Raw genomic sequence first — 21,946 nt, forward strand, 5'->3', positions numbered from 1 at the left:
TATGTATGTATGTATGTATGTATGTATGTATGTATGTATGTATGTATAAGCATATGTGAGACACATAAAAGAAGATACAAGGTAACCTTGTCTGGGAAAGCTCTAGCCACTGAAGGGACCCAAAAAGAGCTCCCACAAGAAGAGATGAGACTAGACGGTCTCTGAGGACCCTTCCACCACTATGACACTATGATCCTAGAGAGAACCACAGCAATTCACTGAGAAGAAGAGAGACATGGTGAGGTCTATACTTTTGGAAAATCACTTCGGAAGCTGTTTGAAGGAGGTTAAGTCTGCAGCAAGCAAGCTATTGTTAAGGCTGATAGAAAACAATGTAAAAATAGGGGAAATTTTGTAAGAACAAACATTTTTACCTTTGCTATCAATATAACATGAGGGAACATTTAGTACTGACAGAAAATTAAAACTTCTGGCCAAGATGGCTGCTTGAATGGGCCTATTCTCCCACATACCTATGAATTTCTAACAAAACCGTGAAGTTCACACTATACCAAATAATGATTTAAAAATCCAATGAGAAGGGGCAGGTAGGTGGTGCAGGGGCTAAAGGACCAGCCCTGGAGTCAGGAGGACCTGAGCTGAAATCCAGTCTCAAACACATGATACTTACTAGCTATGTGACTCTCGGCAAGTCACTTAATCCTGACTGCTTTGCAAAAAAACAATAATAATTAACAATAATAATCCAATGAGAAACTCCAGTGTTTTCTTCCACCTCAGAACTGTACAAGAGGTCAGTCAGAAGCCTTAAGGCAATAGGAAAGGGGACCACCAGCAATGCCAAAAATGATACAAGGTAGTCTTCCAGCATAATCAGAGACAGGATAGGGACACGTATAGCAGTAATAGTGGAAGACATTCTCTACAACACTTCTGAATAGTCAGAAGGTCAGGGGAAGCTAGGTGGCACAGTGGATACAGCACCGGCCCTGAAGTCAGGAGGACCCGAGTTCAAATCCGGCCTCAGACCAAACACTTGACATGTACTAGCTGTGTGACCTTGGGCAAGTCACTTAGTCCCAATTGCCTCACCAAAAAAAAAAAAAAAAAAAAAAATAGAAGGTCCCAGGGTGGAACCCCTAGAAGTCCCTGTGTGCAGTAGTGGGCAATCACCCATCTCTCAGCAGGACATCCCAGGCACAGGGCTCTGAGGTCATTAACACCCTCCTTGAGATTCCAGAAAAAGTCCTGAAGATCAGTGCTCTGATCCTCAAAGATACAAGGGGAGGCCACACCCAGTAGGTGGAGGTCAGCACAAATATTCAGAGGACATAAGGCCGACTATCCCACCCATAAACACAAAAGGGGGCTGAGCCTAGCCACAGCACAGAGCTAACGGAACTAAAGCTAGAGAGATAAGCAAAAAAAGAAAACAGCTATAGGTATTATTAAAAATTATTACAAATCCAGAGATCCTCAAAAAAGGAGAAAGTAATAATTGCAAGCAGATATTCAAAAGAGGTGAAAGGCTCAGAACGCAGAATGAGACAAATTTGTTTTGGACCTCGTCAAAGTAGAAATTTGTTTTGACTGATTATATTCATAATGGGTTTTGTTTTTCTTGTGGTCTCAGTTGAAGAGCAGGTAGAGTGGGAGGGTGAGAAAGAAGGCACATTTTGGCTGATTAAAACAAATACTTTTTAAAATAAAAAAAATCACCAGTAACTTTAAAGAGACCAAGTTTCAGTTAAATGATAAGATTAGAAGATACACAGCAATAGGTTTAGAGGAGAGGATTCAAGACATCAAGTACACATGGCTTTTTACAAAGAATTTTCTCTGTATCCATATTGGTTTCTTCAGAGATATCTCAGTTTTTCTCCTTATCAGAATTGTTCCCCTTTGTGTTTTCAGAATTTTGTTTTCAAAAGTTTTCCATTCAGGGGCCTACCTGCCTTTCCTATGAACCATTAGAAATCTACTTTCCTCAAGTCTGGAGTCCCTGTCAGCTTTCCTCTATCTCTCTATCATGAACTATAGGAGAAAATCCTATCCCCCGTGGTTTCCATCATTAAAACCCTTGCAACCAGTCCCTAACTTTGGGGAAAACAAGATACAAGAAAAGAATTTCCACTCTTTGGTTCTTCTCCTTTGAAATATTCTATTCCAAGACACTCTCTCGTTTTTAGGAAAAGCTGCCAGGCACTGTATATGATTCTGTATCACATACTGAGTACTTGAACTACTTCTTTCTGGATGTTTTCAGTATTTTTCTTTAATGTTGGAGCTCTGGATTTTGCCTATGAAAATTCCTGAGACTTGCCAATGACATTTCCTTTTGGGGTTCCATTCCAAAGGTAATTGGTGGCCTTGTTCTGTCTTCACTTTGCCCTCTGGTTCTAGTAAATTTGGGCATTGTTCATTTATTATTTTTTTATTGAACTATAGTGTCCAGATTTAAAAATACATATAGAAGATACACAGCAATAGGTTTAGAGGAGAGGAATCAAGACATCAAGTACACATGGCTTTTTACAAGGAATTTAGCTGAGGAGAGAAAAGATAAAGATAAAGAATGACAACTGGCTAGTGAAGATTTTTCAAGAATGAAGAAGCCTACTTTAGGCATGTTTGTAGACAGCAAACAAGGAAGAAGCCAGAAAATAGGGAGAGACTGAAGATCAGAAAGAGAATGGGGATAGCGGTTTGGGCAATCTGCTAGAGAAGATGAGATCAAGGGTACATTAAAGGAGTTGACTTTGGCAAGCAGAAAGGCCACCTCAAAACTAGAGACTGAAGGAAATAGTGGGGCCATCTCATCATTAGAGTCTGTAGATGCAGGAGAAGATAGCGATGTCAGTGGAAGGTTAAACGAAGATGCGAGATAAGAGATTTCTCTACAAATGCAAAGTTTTTTCAGGAAAAGGGAAGAAAATGAATTTTTAGACCATCGATCAGGGAGTTTGACTTAAATCACCAGATAAATTCTAGATTATTTAAAAAAAAAAGATAGTGAACATGTAGAAAAGGAAGCAGTAATCAAAATAAACCAATAGGAATCCATCAAGATGTCACTTTGGGCTAATCTTGATTCCTTTAATGAAAGGATTAATAAACTGGCACAAATGAGAAATGCTAGTAGATATCATTTATCAAGACTTTAGCAAAGTATTTAACAAAGTATCTCACTGCTTTGGCAAAGATGGAGAGATGTGTGCTATATAATAATATATTTAGATGGATTCAAAACTGTCTGAATGTTAGTTTGGAAAGAGACTGTCAGTGTAGTGCCCCAAAGCCCTGTGTTTTGCCCTGGTTGTTTTGTTTGTTTGTTTGTTTGTTTGTTTGTTTTTTAACATTTTCTTAATGGAGAAAAGCAGAGATTATCAAATTTGCAGATGACTCAAATCTGGCAGGGATAGATAGCACAATGGATGACAAAATCAAGATCCAAAGAGGTCTTAACAGTTTAGAAAATTGGGCAGAATCTAATAAGATGAAATTCAACAAAGATGGATGTAAATTTTACCCTTTGGTTCAAAAAATTAACTTTACAAGTTAATGAGGAAGGCATGGTTAGACAGGTAAAGAAACCAGTTTTAATAGACGGAAAGCTCAGTGAAGATATTGCAGCCAAAAAAAAAAAACCAAATAGAATCCTGAGATGCATTAAGACAGAACAGCTTCCAGAAAGAGATAGCAAGCATAGTATAGTGAAAAACTAGCTTTGGTGTCAAGGAGATCTGGTTTAATCCCAACCTTTGACACATTGTGGCTGTTTGACTCTGGGTAGTAACTTTAAGATTTTAGATCCTTTGGGCGATTCTCTAATACCTGAAATTACAGAAAAGTAGCCAATCTGCATTTGTAAAAAGAATTTCCTCACCAGGAATTCTCTACCCTGATGCATCACAGGTCCAGAGAGGGGGGAAAAACTATTTTCAATGCTATGCAGCATGATTTTGGAAGTATTCTGATGTTAAGGAACATTTAGAAGAAGACTACCAAAATAGTGTCAACTAAGGATCTGTTGAAAGACCTGTGGTTGTTTGGTCTGGAGAACAGAACATTCAGGTGAGACATGACGGCTGTTTTCAAGTACTAAAAAAGCTGTTATGTCCAAGAGGCATAGTTGGTGTTGCAAGAAGAGAACTTAAGAGAGAGGTTAGGATTACATATGTGGAACTGGGACTCATGTGCAGATAATTCCCAGATAATAACTAAACTCATTCGAGTTGATGAGATGCCAACTGAGATGGTACAGAGGGAGAAATAAGCCTGTTGCCAGAGACTTTACCTGAGCAAAATTCCCCGCTTTCCTTTTAATTAAACCATTATTATACTGATAAGACATAACCAGTTGCAGATGTCACATTATACCCATAAAGATTCCAGGTACTTTAACATGAAGGGAAATTTAAAATGCATTTCCTCATCCATAGACACAATTTGTTACCTCAAACCACAACCCATTCTGCATTTAAGAATTATCTTGATGCAATAATATTTTAAAATTCTTATCACTGCAATGGAGGAAATTAACTCATAGGCTGGTACAATTTTTCATATAATAAAACATTTCATGTATCAAGAAAGTAAAACATTCACAACATATATGGAGGAGGCAGAGACAAGATGGCTGAGTAGAAAGAAGCAGTTCCAAGAGCTCCCCCCACTACAAACTCTACCAAACAGATCTAGAAAATACACCAGACCAGATCTTGATGGAGATGGACAAAGTCATAGTAAATCATTTTTCCAGGCCAGTTCTGCAAAGCAAGACAGAAAGGTTTGCAGATATCCACGTGGAGCAGGTTCTAACCAGGGGCACTATGCCCAGAGTACTCCAGCCTAAGGGGAGGCTGTTCACCAGAACAAATGTAGATCTGAGACCCATTCTGGGGCACTTCTGTGGGGACAGATGTCACGGCAGCTTTGCTGCTCACCACCCAGTTCTGGGTCACAGATCCAGGGTGGACTGAGGAGAGGAACTCTCTCTCTCTATCTATGGACACGGGCCAGAGGATAATAGGATCATAGATTTAGAACCAAATGGGACCTGACAGGCCATCTTGTCCAACTCCTGTGATGGGCAGAATATGAAACAGCTGAGAAAACAAAGGTCTGAGTTTCTGCACATATCTATCTATTAGGCAACGCATGCCAACTGCGTAACAAATCAGGACTGGGCCGACTCCACTTGGCACTGGACTCCAAACAGAGGGGAAGACAGAATCTTTATTCATTAAAAGAAAATAATTAACAGGCCATAAACCAGGATACAAGATTAGGTAGCCTGATTTCTAATTGGAGGAAAGATTAGAGACTATCTGAGTTGAGAAGGGGAAAGAGAATAGGCGCAATTCCTTGAAATTGGAAAAGAGGTATCCTAACCGACACCCCAAATGTCTGTATTCAACCAAAGCAACAAGGAAACAGCAACTAACTGACCAGCATGGGGCCAGTTTTCAGATAAGACATATGGGTTCTTGAGATGTATGGACTGTGAGAAAATTTCTTGTATCAATCTTGAGATCTGATTAGGTTTCTGGTCAGTATAACCTAGGTCCTCAGTTAAAGGTCTTTAAGCAACAGATAGAGGTGGTCCAGCTTTCCAACCACAGAAAGCTAAGTTCAAACACAGCAATAAAGTTTTCTCACAATTCATGTAACTGAATAAAATCTTCCCTCAAGGCATAAATTGGACTGGATGCACTACTGAACAGAAAGGGAACTGAGCTAGATCCCGAACTGAGTCACAGGATGGAATCAATATAGTGTAGTTCATTTAATCTGCACAATTTCCTAATGATCTCAAAAGAAGAATGGAAAGGATGAGGAAGGTGAACACATTGCGTGTGTATGGCGGGGGGTGGGGTTGGGATGGGGGGGTGAATTGAGAGAAGGGAGAGGAAGATTGGTGAAAATTGTCTCACTTAAATAACATACACAAGGGATTTATATAACAAGAAGGGGACACTGAGGGGGAAGTAACACTTGAACCTCACTCTTATCTGAACTGGTCAAAGGAGGGAAGTATCTACATACAAAGAGAAAAAAATATATCTTACCCAATAGGGAAAAAGAAGGACATTTCCTTCCCCATTGGGTTAAGGGAAAGTAAGAGAATAAGACTGAGGGAAGATTAAAGAACGATTAGTCTGGAAAAAAAATACCTTAAAAAAAAGAGGACAGTTAAGAAAGAAAAGGAAAAGTGGGAGAAAATAGGATGGAGGGAAATACATAATTAGCAATCATAATTGAGAATGTGAATGGGATAAACTCACCCATAAAACAGAAAAGGAAAGGAGAATGGATTTAAAACTAGAACCCAACAATGTGTTGATAAGAAAGACATTCAAAAATAAAAGATATATAGAGAGTTAAAACTAGACTATAAACTCCTTGAGAGTAGGGACTGTATTTGGCTTCAATCTAGAAAATATAACAAACCAAATTCTGAAAAAAGTCAGTGTGTTATTAGTCCAGCCCAGCTCAACAAAAAGGGAGGCAGAAAGGAAGGTCTGAGGATAATGGGGAAAGGATAGCTGCATATCATGCCTGAGTACTCCAATACACAGGGCAAGAAGAGGTCCCAGATCCATAATAGGGCACATCAATAGGGACAAGCACAAACTTGCAACTTTGTCACACATTACACAGTTCCAGATTGAAGATCCAGGGGAGACTGAGAAGGGGGCTGCTCCCAGGGGAGTGGTGTTCTGGGTAAAAAGGCATATGAAAAAATTCTCCAAATCACTAATTATTAGGGAAATACAAATCAAAAATAACTCCACAGTACTAGCTGACAAAGTGACAAAAAATGAAAATGACAAATGTTGGAGGGGCTGTGGGAAAACAGGTATCTTAATGTCCTGCTAGTGGAGCTATCAACTGGTCTAGCCATTTTAGAAAGCAACTTGGAACTATGCCTCAAAAGCTATTAAACTGTGCATACACTTTGATCCAGTGATAACTGCTATTAGGTTTATACTCCAAAAAGATCAAAGAAAGAGGAAAAGGATCCATATGTATAAAAATATTTATAGCAGTGGCCAAAAACTGGAAACTGTGGGTGCTCTTCAAGTGGGGCATGGCTGAACAAGTTGTAGTATGTGAAGATGATACAATACTACTATGCTATAAGAACTGATGATGGGGATAGTTTCAGAAAAACCAGGGAAGACTTGTTTGAAATAATGGGAACTGAAGTGAACAGAACCAGGAGAACAATTTATACAGTGATAACAATATTGCAAAGAAAAACATCTTTGAAAGACTTAGAACTTTGATTGACACAATAATCAGCCAGAATTCTAAAGAATTTATGCTATCCACCTTCAGATGAGTGAAAACTGAAGCCCATTTTCTTTTTATTCATTTTCTTTCCTTTTTTTTTTTTTCCAGAGGGAAGGGAGGAAACATGGCTAATTCAGAAACTTGTTTAATTGCACGTGTTTGTAAGAGGTTTTGTTTTTCTTGCCTTCTCAATGAATATGGGAGATGGGATAGAGAGAATTTTCAAAATTAAAAATAAAATGAAATTGATTTTTAAAATACTTTAAAAGTCTGACAGGTTTTTAAAAATAAACTTTGAATAAAGTAATTTCTTTTAAAACTAAAAAGCAAGTTAAAAGTAAAGCAGCTAGATGGCGCAGTTGATAGAGCTCTGGCCTTAGAGTCAGGAGGACCTGAGTTCAAATGTGACCTCAGACACTTAACACTTACTAACTTACTAGCTGTGTGACCCTGGGCAAGTCACTTAACCCTGATTGCCTCACCAAAAAAAAAAAAGCCAAAAAAAAGTAAGGCACTAAGGCAGGCAGTACTTACACAAAGTGTCCCAAAAGTCCTAGTGCAGTTTTAAACTATAAAACGGTGAAGTTTTAACTTTCAGTAGCTTAAAACTGCACTAAGACTTTGTGGACATGGGCACATGCCATTAAGACTAGAATCTTTATTTTTAACAATGGTACTTCCATATTTTAGTATCATTACAACAAAAATAAATAACAGATCAACCAAGTACGGGCTAAGTCAAATTCAGTACACACAACTGCCCAATGTAATGGAGGAAAAACTTGGCCATGGTGCTTACAGGAGAGACATTAAAGGAAAGATCAGTAATATGAACAAAGGCCATTTGTCTTCATATTTAGAGACATAATCAGAAGACTTCAATGAGGCTACCCTTCCACATCAGGGAAAGAGTGGTATAGTAGAAAAGTCTTGGAGTCAGAGGATCTGAATTCAAATCCTGACTCTGCTACTTACTGCTTGCATGACCTTGGGCAAGTCACTTAATCTCTCTGGGTCTCAGTTTCTTTATCTGTAAAATGAAGGGGTTGGACTAACTTATCTCTCGGGCCCCTTCCAAATTTTATCCTATGATCTTACTTCCACAATGTTTCTTAAGTACATCTATTCCTACTATCACTACACTGCACGCCCTTTACCTTTCCTTGAGAGTGTTGTGATAGCCTACATAGCATGCCTACCTCCAGTCTCTTTGCCTGCTTGATTCTAATCTACATAAGGCTGTTACAATAAAGATTCCTAAGCTTATCTCCATTCTCATTCCCTTGCTCAAATAACTACTATGTTTTTTTTAAAATTCCTATAGCACTGATTCCCGACAGGAAAGGTTCCATAAATCTTCATATTATATTCATGCCAAAATTTAACTAACCCTCCCTATCAAGTCTTCTTTCTTAGGGGAAAAAAATTAAAGTTCAGCAATATCAACTAACACAAACACTGTGTGCGACAGTATTCACAAGATTCCACCCCCATAGTTTCTACCTTCTTCAACAAAATAGAGGTAGATGCATTTTCCCATCTCTTTTCTAGGGCTAAGCATGGTTATTATAAATGTACAATAGTATAATAGCTATCATGTAAAGGTCCACAAAATTTAACATAAGAAGGATTCGTTACACTAAAAATTTTGGTAAAGCAAAAGCCATCAGAATTAAGCATAAATTCCTAAGCATAGCATTGAAGGCCTTTCCCACTTTGGCTCCCATCTATCTTTTCAGTCTTTTTTTCCTTCTACTCCCCTTCAGATATTCTATGTTTCAAACCAAACTGCGCTGCTCACTATTCCCTGTTATTCAACCTCTGTGCCTTTGCCCACAGTGTTCTTTCCACCTAAAATGCTATCCCTTCATATCTTTATCTATTAAAATCCTAACCATTCTTCAGGACTCAGATGCCACCTCCTCCATAAAGCTTTCAACAAGTAGAAGTAATCTTTTTCTTCTCCATACTGCTAAATTATTTTGTTTGTATTTCTTCTAATAATGTAGTTTATTGTATGTCTTGTATTATTTTTATGTGTGTCTTATCAATTTCTGAATTCTCACACTGCCTTTTACATAGTAGGTACTTAATAAAGGTTTACTGAATTAAATTGAATATGAAAAATATGTGACTAACCTTTTTGAGTGTCCCCAAGTCCTTCCAGGCTAACCTGTCTTCCTCACTGCATTTAACTGAAAGTGCTGCAAGAGCCTGTGTATATAGTAATGTAAAAAGTACCTTCACGATGCATGTAAAGTGTTCTGTAAAGGAAAGAAGATGCAATTATTTCATCAAGATTATTAAATTAGAGCTAAGGATATTACATAAAAACATATATGCACTCACAATTTGCATGCAGCGGTTTTCATGCAACATTCAAATGATTTTCAAATTATTACTAAAAGATAAAAATACTAATGCTAAAGTCATCATCACAAAGAATTCAAATGGCTAGACTATCATATATTTTCAGTATAACAAATATTTAATAAATAGAACTCCTCTATTAATATGCAGAAAAATGCATATGAGACTATATATTGAAGTGAAAAGACTCCTGGAGCAGAAGTTAGAAAACCAGGGTTCTAGGCCTCACTCATGTTGCTTAATTCCATTTTCTGATCTCTAAAAGCAGGGGGTTGGACTAAATGGATACACATGTTCTCTTATAGCATTGAAATTTTACAATTTTAAAAATGTTATATACTTTCTTAACATTGCTGTGCCAATTTAATTTAACATTTATGCTCAACTACTTCTCAAAATCATTTAAGGAAGTGTACAGATTAGAAAACATAATAGCACTAAATTTTAGCTTCAATATTCTTAAATAAGTAAGAAAAAATGTCATGGCCCTGGTAGAAAGAATAATAAAAAAAATTTATGGACTGTTAATTCAAGCATATCAAAGTACAAGAAATGGAAACAATAACCTTGATTTCTAAGCAGACCCTCCTTTGAACCTTCTCTAGCATAAATATCAAAACAATCATCCCACTTTATTCCATTACTACAACGTATTTTTAACTGTTAAATTCTAAGTATTCATGAATGACTTCTGTGTCTTTAAAACAATTTTAGTAGTTCAAGAGACTTTAGGAATAACATGGTTCAACCCTTTCTTTGTGCAAAATAGGAAAGTGAAACTTTAAAGTCATAGACAGTTCCAGCAGGACTAGAATAAAAGTCTCCTTTCTCCAAGTATGAAGGTATTTCCCATTACACCATGCTATCTCCAAATAGTTTTATTTTTAAGCTTCCATGAATTAAAATTATAATGAAAGATAATAACAGGAAGAAAAAACTATTCCAAAAATATTTAAGTACTATAAATTCTACTAAGATAATCCTCTAAACATTAAACTAGAAGCATAGATGTTCTTCACCCACTCATATAATCTAGGAAGTGAGATATAATTATGCTGTCACAGGGAAAAGTACAAAATAGTATAATCCAAATACACATTACAAAAGTAATTGTTAGCATTTTAGAAGTCAAAAATAGCATTAAAGAAATTAATCTTTACTAAAATACAGTTTTACTGCAAAGGCAATAATATTCAAAGGAAAGGACGGTAAATCATAAAAGGTCAAAGTTTACAGTGATGTAACTTCCAATAAAATTTAAACACATGTACATACCCAGGTAGTCTATAATTTAAAAATACTCAAGTTTATAACGTATACAAACAATAATAACTCACACTCATATGGTTTTCAAGTTTGCAAAGTGATTTGCATGTTATTTCATCTGATTCTTACAACACTGTGAAGTAGACACTATAGATATTATTAATTCCATTTTACACTTGAGGAAATTAAGGCTGAGAGATTAAATGACTTGCCTATGGATCACACAGCTAGTATTAAAAGCAAGCTATGTGCCCAGGTCTCCCTGATTCCCAAGGCCAACCCTCTTTCTACCACACTACAATGACTCTCGAACAATCATAATCTCACTTCACCAACACAGAAAGCTCTCCCCTCTCTACCATGAAAGACGTCATCTGTAAAGTCCCTATTGGCTACCACTGTTGCAACCTTTGCTGCTACAGCCAATCTCCTTATCCAACTAGTGGCCAGTTTCCATCCCTGCTCTTATATATCTTTGTAGAGCTGCTTTTCCTATAACACCTCTCTCTCTCAGTGAAGCCTTTACCTTCCAAACACTTGAGCCTCCAAAGAAACTTCTGTAACCCATCCTTATAGTGCCAAAGTTAAGGGAATATTAAACTAGGGAAAACATACTCATGTTCTTCTTATTTGTAACTTTGAATGCATTGTGCCATAGAAATAATGTTATTAATAGTGGTTAGTACTACAGAACAGAAGAATACTCCACATTATGGCTTAAAATTAAGAAATGTGTAACAGGGTACAATATTTGTAAATATGTCCTATTTTTATCTTCTATTACTAAACTAATGGGGTTTATCTGAAAAAAAATAACCATTTGTAGCTAACAGATTTCAATAACAGTTCTCAGTCAGCATATTAAAACTGTGATAAATTAAGCTGTATGAGCATGCTTTCCACCTATTAATGAGGGTATATAAAGACATATTTTTTAGATACAATGAATGTGTGGATAGGTCTTGTTGGACTATAGTTATTTGTTACAAAGGAGAGTTTTTATTTCGGGAGAGGGAAGAAGGAAAGAAGGAAGGAAGGAAGGAAAGAAGGAAAAAAAGAAGGAAGGAAGGAAGGATGGAGGAAGGGAATCAGTAAAGCATTTAATAAATATACAAAATAGAACAGAAGGAAATTCAGAAGAAGACACAAAGAATCTGAGCAGTATTAAAACCAGCACGTTAAATTAATAGATACTTATAAAAAAATCAACCTATGTGGGATAGAGATTAATGTTTTGCAAACAATCCTCTTTTTCTATTCCTATTCATATATGGAAATATTCATGTTTATTGATACCTTTCAAATTTATAATGAAGAAGTAAATTTGAAATTATGATTCATGTAAACATAGAATTTCAGAATCAGAAGCTGTCTCATAGGTCTGCACAAGAATCTCCTCTGCAGTATACATGACAAATCATTATCCAGTCTTTGTTTAAAGATCTTTACCAAAGGGGACCAACTACCTGCATTCTACTTTTCGGGAAAGTTCTAATTTCTAATAGTACATGCCTCACAAAAAGTCTAAATTTTTCTCTTTGTAGCTTCTAACCATTTGTCCAAGTGCTGTCCTCTGGGGTCATGCCAAATTACTCAGATATCTCTTCCACATTACAAGCCTCTTAGTTTCTTCAAATGGTATTTATCAGAGGTCTTTTACCATGCTAGTTTCTTTCCTCTGGCCACTCTCCATTTTATCAAGGTCCTTCCTAAAATACATAGTGAAGAGTAGTACTACAGATGTGGTATAATCAAGGCAGAGCACCTACAGCATGACTATCATCTCCCTCATTATTCACATTATGTCTCTCTTAATGCAGCTAAAAACAGAATTATGTTTGCTGGCCATATAACACTGCTGATACATATTAATGTTTGCAGTCATCCAAAATACCTACATATTTATTTAGATCAACTGCTTTCTAGCCATATCTCCTTGATATACTTAGAAAATTCGTAATCACAAATGGAAAGGTTGTAGCTAGAATGGTCTTAGCTAGGAAGGTACTCTATATCATCTAGAAATATTCCTGTTATGTAAATTTTTCTCACTGTGAAACTTAAAAGTTTGTTCAGCAAAAAGGATGATGCAATTCAGAGCTACAATGATAAATTAAAAGAGATGATAACTATTGTAAGCACACATAATATTTTGGTTTCTCAGTTTGACAAAGAACCAGATTTCATCTTCAGTGTAGATTCAATCAGAGAATGAAAAAAAAAAAATTGACATCGTCCTAGATTACTAAACATTTTCTAAAGTTCACCAAAACATATTAAGTCTACTCAATTATTTTGTATAAAAAGAAATATTCTTCTTTAGAACACATGGAAAATATAGTAAATAATTCAACAAACATTCATCAAGCACCTTTTTGCATGCCAGGTACTGTGTACTAAGACACTGAAGATACAAAGAAAGATAAAAACAGTATCTGTTCTTCATGAGCTCACAGTTTAAGGGGGGTGGGGGGTGGGGTTACAAATATAAAATCTAAGTACAAGCTATATACAAGATAAACTAAAAATATTCAACAGAGGAAAGGTACTAGAAGGAGAACGTTCCAAGCATGGGAAAGAGCCAGTGAAAATGCCTGGAGCCAAGAGATGGAGAATCTTGTTCAAGGAAGCCAATGTCACTGGATTGCAGAGTAAAGGGGAGGTGGGGGAAGATGGTTCCAGTCAGGGTGTAATAATGCTGGAAAAACAGGAGGGGGGCATGTTAGGAAAGGTTTTGAAGACCAAAGGGATGGTTTAAAATTTGATCCTGGAAGATAACAGAGTCAGACCCATGCTTTGGCAGCTGAGGATGGTCTGGGGTAGTGTCAGGGTCACCAACCAGCAGGCTACTGCAATAGCCCAGGTGTGAGGTGATGAGAGCCTGCAAGACTGATGGCAGTGTAAGAAGTCAGAAGATGGAATATAAGAGATGTTACAAGGATAAAATCGACAGGCCTTGGCAACAGATTGAATATGGGGGAGAGGGGGTGAAAGAGAGGATGACACCTGGGTTATGAGGCTGGGTGACTGTGAACATAGTGGTGCCCTTAACAGTAACAGCAAAGTTTGGAAGACAGTGTGGGATAAAAGACAATGAGTTTAGTTTTAGATGTGATGAGTTTAAGACATCAATTCAAATGATGTATTATTTAAAGAAAAATATTTTTTGTGAGGTACACAATCACCTTAGTTATCTGGCAGGGGAGGGAACAGAATGCTACAATTAAGGATTTTTCCTGTTGACCAAAATTAAGTCATTCATGAAGTAAAAATGACTGAAACTCATCTACATGAGGGGAGGGCCCTGCTTCTGAAACTTTTAGATGTGCATAATTATATAATTTCTCAAAATACATTAACAATTTAAATACTAAATGTAAAACTCTTTGCTCAAACAGAGTCCTATTCTAATGCACATAAGAAACCATCCTTCCACTTATAGTCATAAAGGTTGGCCTGGAGCACTGAGCGTTACATAACATGCCCATGGTTGGTTATGCAACATGGATATCTTCAACAGGCTTTCAATTAAGGTCTTCCTTACTCTGCTGTAGTTCTCTGTTCACTACAATTTACATCTTCTCCAAGTAAATCCTAGGTAAAATATTATTCTAGCTTATTAACGCTTTTATATTCCATAAGCTATCTTAATTTGTGACTTCCTACTATGAGACTGCAAAAATACCCCTAAATTAAAAATATTCTCCTTCATCCTTAGAGAAATGCAACCAAGATTAGAAGGGAAGCAGAAAGCTGGGAAACAATTTTTACAGCCAATGTCTCTGATAAAAGCCTCATTAGTAAAATATACAGAAAACTGTGTGAAATTTATAAGAATACACATCATTCCCCAATTGATAAATGGTCAAAGGATATGAACAGGCAGTTTTCAGAGGAAGAAATTAAAGCTAACTGTAGTCATATGAAAATATGCTATAAATCACTATTGATTAGAGAAATGCAAATCAAAACAACTCTGAGGCACCACATCACACCTATCAGACTGGCTAGCCTGACAAAACAGGAAGACGATAAATGTTGGAGAAGATGTGGGGAAACTGGAACACTGATGCATTGTTGGTAGAGTTGTGAACTAATCCAACCATTCTGGAAAGCAATTTGAAACTATGCCCAAAGGGCTATAAAAATGTGCATACCCTTTGACCTAGCAATACCACTTCTAGGTCTACATCCCAAAGAGATCATAAAAATGGGAAAAGGATCCACATGTACAAAAATATTCATAGTAGCTCTTTTTGTGGTGGCCAAGAATTGAAATTGAGGAGATGCACATCAATGGGGAATGGCTGAACAAGTTGTGGCATATGAACATAATGGAATACTATTCTTCCTTAAAAAATGATGAGCAGGTGGACTTCAGAAAAACCTTGAAAGACTGATATTGAGTGAAGTGAGTAGAACCAGGCATTGTACACAGTAACTGCAACATTGTGTGATGACCAACTTTGATAGACTTAGCTCTTCTCAGCAATGCAAGGATCTAAGACAATTCCAAAACACTCATGATAGAAAATGCTATCCACATTCAGAGAAAGAACTATAGAGTCTGAATGCAGAACGAAGCATACCATTTTCTCTCTTTTTTTTGTTTCTATTTTCTTGTGGTTTTTTTCCCTTTGGTTCTAATTCTTCTTTACAACATGACTAACGTAGAAATGTGTTTAATATGACTGTACATATATAGCCGATATCAGATTGTACACCATCTTGGAGCGGGGGAGTAGAGGGAAGGGGAGAAAATTTAGAACTCAAAATTTTATAGAAGCGAATGTTGAAAACTAAAAATAAATAAATAATGTTTTTTAAAAACTTGAAAAAAATAAAAAAAAGAAAGTTATGCAAAGGACATGATTCTGTGACCCTAATTAAAAAAAGGAATTCTTGGTATATATTTTTCCTGTGTTTATAATATGAACTAACTTAAAAGATGAGGAAATGTTTTATTATGGATCCAAAATAAAAATGTTCTTTCAAACACAATTATAGGTCATCATTATTTCAAAATAATCATTAACCTCTGACATCTTCTCATACTATCTCTTCCTTCATTCTACATGAACCAGTAGCCCCTTCTCCTTGCCAAGGCAAACTCCTTTATGTTCACCTTTCATTCTATTCCATCCTTTCTCCCTCAACAGATTGACTCCTCTAGCCTATTAACTCTCCCTCTCTAAATTTAATCTGTCCCTATGTTCTATTGAAACCCTTTACCATTAAAAAAAAAAAACCTTAGTTGATCTATCTATGTTTGCTAGCTACTATCCTGTATTTCTCTTCTCTTTATCAATTAAACTCGAGAAAACCACCTACACTAAATGTTTCCACTTCCTCTCCTCACAGGTATTTAAATTCTCTTTAGTCTGGCTTCTAACCTCACTATTCAACTAAAACATCCCTCTTCAAAGTCATCGCCAATTTCTTAACTGCCAAGTTTTCTCAATTCTCGTCCTTCTTGACTTTTCTACCACATTTGACGCTGTTAATCTCATTTTGTCTTCTCTTCCTGAATACTCCTCTTTAGGTTTTTGTGATACTTCTCTCTGCTGGTTCTCCTTTTACTGCCTGCTTAATCATTCTCAGTTTCCTTTGCTGGACGTTCCTCCAGGTCAACCCATAGTGGTATATCCCAAGCCTCTATCCTGGACTCTTTTCTTTTACCTCTATTTCATCAATACATTATATATCTAGCCCCATCCTCTATCCAGTCTTGCATCACCAACCGCTTTTTGGACATCTTGAATTGGATGTCCTATAGGTACCTTAAACTCAACATAACTGAAGGAGAATTCATTATCTTTCACTCAAACTAATCCTTTCTTTCCAACTTCTCTATTACTTTTGAAGGATCCATGATGCTCCATTACTCATGCTCACAAACTTCAATGTCATCATTAACTCGAGTCCTTCTGCAGGATCCCAAAGGGCCAATTTGTTATAAAATCTTATCATATCTACCTTCACAACAACTCCTGCATATATCTCCCCTTCTCTCCATTCACACAACTTCCACTCTGGTGCAACCCCTCATCACCTTTCACTTGGGCTATTGCAATAGCCTTCTGGTTGATCTCCCTGCTTTCAAGTCTTTACTCATTCCATTTCAAACTACATTCAGTTGTTAAAATGATTCTCCTAAAGAGGAGATTATGTGTAAATGACCATGCAACCCTCCTCCTCTTACCCAATAAATTCTAATCTCTTCCTTATTAATTCCAGAATCAAATGTAAATTCCTCTGTTTGACTGACATGTAAAGCCCTTCACACCCTGGCCCCTTTCTACCTTTTTAGTCCTCTTATACCTTACAATCCATATAACCAACAATCTAAGTGTACTGACCTATTTGCAATTGCTCTTCACACATAAAACTCTCCTGTCTTTTTAATTGTCCTGAATGCTTGAAATGTTCTCCCTCCTTACTTGTGTCCCTCCCGGCTTCCTTCAAAGCTTAGGTCAAATCCCATGCTCTGCAGGAAACTCTTTTCTGGTCCTCCCATACCCCTCCACACATTGCCAGGGTCTTCCCTTTGAGATTACACTGTATCTTATGGGCATGTGGTTATTTGGATACTGATTCCCCATTAGGAAGGAAGCTCATTAAGGGCAGGCCTTTCTTTGTTCCCCAGCACTTAGCAGATTGCCTGGTACCTCCATTCCTCTGAGGTTCACACTATTCATATCCACCACCCAATCAAAATCCTGGTAGCTGTTGACTACAGGTCCCCAGGTAATTTCCTTACTTTCCTCAAAGAGTTTGATATCCAGCTGACAATGTTTCTCTCCTCTTCAACTTCTGCCCTCATAGTAGGGGACTTCAACATATATATTGATTTTCCCTCAGATACCTTAACCACTCAGTTCCTCAACCTACTCACCTATCATGAGCTACTCCTCCACCCCACCTCAGCTACACACAAAGATGGTTATACCCTTTATCTTGCCATCACCCACCAAATGTACCACCTTCACATTCAAGAATTCTGAAATCCCCTTACCTGACCACACCCTATACACCCTACTCTTCACCCACACTGTGCCCTCCAATCCCCCAACCCCTCAATTCTCTTGTAGGTCATCTTCCCTGAACTAGTCTCTCCTCTTCTTCTTATCTTGACTCCTTGGTGAACCAATTCAACTCTATACTGCCGTCCTCTCTTGAATCCCTCGCTCCTATTATCAATCATCAGTTATGCCCTGCTAAGCCTTAGCCTTGGATCACTCCCACCATTTGCTGCCTTTGTTCCTATACATATATGTGTATGTAAGAATGAAGGTAGAGAAAGTCACACAATAATTCTGACTGAATCCACTACAAATTTATGCTCCATAATCTCAACTGGGCCCTCCCTGCTGTTATGCAATCCTACTATACTTTCCTTATCAACTAACTAACTACCCACTTTCTATGGCAGCTCTTCCAAAACTTTTCATCCCTCTGCAAGCCCCCCATGGATCCCCCTCTTCCACATTCTCAGCTGAGAAGCTTGCCTCATATTTTCAGAAAAAATTGAGGCCATTCACCATGAACTTCCTCTTCTTCATCTCCTATCACTCAGATACCTACTGACACTTCCTCCTCCTTCACCTGCTTCACATGATGAAGTGGCCTTATACCTTACCAAGGCTGACCCCTCTACTTGTTCAAATGATCCCATTCCACCCCTTCTCCTTCATCAGATTGTCCCCTCTTTCATCCCAACTTTCACTTATTTTCAACCTTTCCTGTGTGCTGGCTCATTTCCGACTGCGGACAAATATGCCCATATCTTCCTTACCCTGAAATAATCCTCACTTGTTCTTTCTATCCATGCTTATTATCATCCTATTCTGCCCTTTGCAGTTAAACTCCTTGAAAAGGCCATCTATAATAGGAACCTCCACTTTCTCTACTCTCACTCTCTTCTTTTTTTTTTCCTTTTTGGTGAGGCAATCAAGGTTAAGTGACTTGCCCAGAGTCACACAGCTAGTAAGTGTCAAGTATCTGAAGTCCGATTTGAACTCAGGTCCTCCTGACTCCAAGGCCAGAGCTCTCTATCCACTAGGCCACCTAGCTGCCCCTCTCTCACTCTCTTCTTAACCCCTTACAATCCAGTTCCTGACCTTATTTCCACCAAAACTGCTGTCTCCTAAGTTATTAATGATCTCTTAGGTGCCAAATCTTATGGTCTTTTTTCAGTCCTCATTCTCCTTGACCTCTCTGCAGCCTTTGATGCTACTGATCATTCTCCTCCTTGATACTCTCTTCTCTCTAGGTTTTTGGCACCACTGTTTCCTATCTATACGATTGCTCCTTCTCTATCTCCTTTGCTGGGTCCTCTTCCAGATCAGCACTTCTTAAACTGTGGATTGCAACCCCGTATGAGGTCATGTTACTGAATGTGGAGGTCACAAAAAATTTGGCAACAGTAAAAGGTTTCTGAATGTGCAACAGCCAAAAATTAATTCAAAATCAAATGCCTAATGAATCCAAGGTGTTTCTGGCAGTGCTTGCCATGTTGCATTGTGCAACTTCATTGAAGTCTTGGTCCCGAACACACAACATGTGCAATTTGCACTTCGCATGCCATCATGCCACACAACACCAACAAATGCTGCCAGAAACATCTCAGCTCAAATTCAAGATGACTGTATGTTATAAATTGCAGTGTTGTTCCTGTACATTCAAAATCATTAAATGAATTTTGGCTTGGGATTAGGACAGAATTTCCAACAATTTCTGAAATGGTCCTAAACATACTTCTACCATTTTGTACTACACATTTATGTGAAGCAGTGTTTTCAACACAGATGATTATAAAATCAAAATATCGATCAATGCTGAAAAACATTGAAGATGCTCTACATCTTGCAGTATCAAATATTCCACCAAGATTTAATTCTTTATGTAAAAATAAACAAGCACATCCATCTCACTAGTATGCAAACTTGCTTTCATCTTTAATAAATGGCAAAATTATATATATACCAAAGAATTGTTTTAAAATAAATTTCTTTATGATTTATTATCAGTAAATGTTTGATTTGTATACCTATTAATTTCTTGGGTGAAAAGGGGTCACAAGTGGAAAAAATTTAAGAAATCTGTTCTAGATCACACCATATAACAGTAGACAATCATCAGGGTTCTGTCTTAGGCCCTCTTCTCCTCTCCCTCTACACTATTTCACTTGGTGATCCCATCAGCTCCCACATATTTAATTACCATCTCTATGCTGATGATTCTGAAATCTACCTATCCTGCCTTGACTTTTATGCTGATATCCAACATCTCCAACAGACACCTTGAACTGGATATTTAGTAGACACCTTAAACTCAAAAGGTCCAAATCAGAACTCATTACCTTTCCCCCTGCCCTCCATCTTCCATATTACTATAGAGGGCAACACTATCTTCCCAGTTCCTCAGGCTCACTACCTAGGAGTCATCTTGGACTTCTCATGATGTCTCACCCCCTCCATATCCAAGCTGCTGCCAAGGCCTATCAACTTCACCTTTGCAACATCTTTTGAACATGCCCTCTTCTGTCCTCTAAAACTGCTACTACCCTAACTCAAGCCCTCATCACCTCACACCTGGACTTAGTACTAAGGCTGGGTCTGCCTGCCTCAAGTCTTTCTCCTCACTCCAAATTATCCTCCATGCAGCCACTAAATTGATTTTCCTAAAACACAAGTCCAATCGTGTCACGGCCTTGGTCCTCTTCTTCTCCACAATAAATTCCAATGGCCTCCTATTGACTCCAGGAGTAAATACAAAGTGTTCTGTTTGGCATTTAAAGCCCTTCATAACCTAGTCCCCCCATTGCCCCATTCCCCCTTCCCCAATCTTTTCAATTTTTTTATACTTTACTCTCAGATACTTACTCTTTGATCCACTGACACAGGTCTCCTGACTATCAACAAAACACTCCATCTGGGCACTCTCTCTGGCTATCCCTCATGCCTAGAAAGCACAGCATCCAGGAAACATTTTCTAATACTCCCAGTTGCTAGGTGCCCTTCTCTCCAAAATTACTTTGTAATTATTCTGTGTGTGTGTGTGTGTGTGTGTGTGTGTGTGTGCGTTTGTATGAATGTATATAAGTAGTATGTACTTATTTATTCATGTTGTTTCCCCAACCCCAGTAGAATATAAGTTACTTGAGGGCAGGTACTGCCTCCTCCACTCTGACTACCGATATGCCTGGCTTCCTATAAAATCCACCTCCTACAAGAAGTCTTCCCCAACTCTACTTAATTCTAGTGCTTTCCTTCTGTTCATTACTCCTATTTATGATATATAGCTTGCTTTGTATACATTGGTTTACATGTTATCCCCATTAGATTGTGGGCTCCTTGAGGGCAGGGACTGTCTTTTGTCTCTTTTTGTAACCTCAGCACTTAGTACGATGCGTGGCACATTGTAGACACTTATAAATGTCTATTAATTTATTGACTGACGTTTAGTAAACACTTAACAACTGCTTGTTGACTGACATGTTTACTATATTTTCCCCCAGAACATCTCATTTAGATCTGCTCTTTCTATGAATCTATGTATCTATTATTTCAAAGAAATACCTTTGTGTAAAGGCTGTGGCATGGTTAAAATCTGGATAAGCAAAAGCGATGAAACATCTCGGTAAAGCACAGGAACCTCTGGTTGTTCTTCATTGTAGAGCCTACAAAAATGAAAATATAATATAGCTTTAATTGATGTTATAGTAAATCTTAATTTTTAATAAAATTTTCTTTTCCTAAAATTGACTTACTTAAATCAAAATTAAAGACACATTATAAAGAGTTTTTAAAATGATTTCAAAATAATACATAAATTATGAATCTTACTATTAAAAACTAAATCTAGGTAAAAAATCCAAAATATTACTTAGATAAATATCCAAGAAATGCTCACAACTATTAGTCCCAGTAGAACTAGGTCTCTTGCCCCTATAATTCACTTCACCAATACTTTTCCTCTCTCTACTAAATTCATAAACATTTATTAAGTGCTTGCATCAGGCTGAGTGCTAGGGAAAACACACAAATAA

At 37.4% G+C, this 21,946-nt stretch overlaps 1 protein-coding gene across 3 annotated transcripts in view; it reads right to left on the reverse strand.

Annotated features, from left to right (window-relative positions):
* UBR3 (ubiquitin protein ligase E3 component n-recognin 3) overlaps positions 1 to 21,946 on the reverse strand; it is a 309,463-nt gene that overhangs the window by 27,210 nt on the left and 260,307 nt on the right. For all 3 annotated transcript variants that reach the window (XM_027865976.1, XM_027865977.1, XM_027865975.1), the window contains exons 32-33: positions 21,477 to 21,577; positions 9,400 to 9,524 (exon numbers count right to left, since the gene is read on the reverse strand). In XM_027865976.1, coding sequence (XP_027721777.1) covers positions 9,400 to 9,524; positions 21,477 to 21,577 — 226 coding nt within the window. The remainder of the gene's footprint in view (positions 1 to 9,399; positions 9,525 to 21,476; positions 21,578 to 21,946) is intronic.

Source organism: Vombatus ursinus, unplaced genomic scaffold (genome assembly GCF_900497805.2).
Source record: "Vombatus ursinus unplaced genomic scaffold, bare-nosed wombat genome assembly UNPS02014779.1, whole genome shotgun sequence".
NCBI lineage: Eukaryota > Metazoa > Chordata > Mammalia > Diprotodontia > Vombatidae > Vombatus > Vombatus ursinus.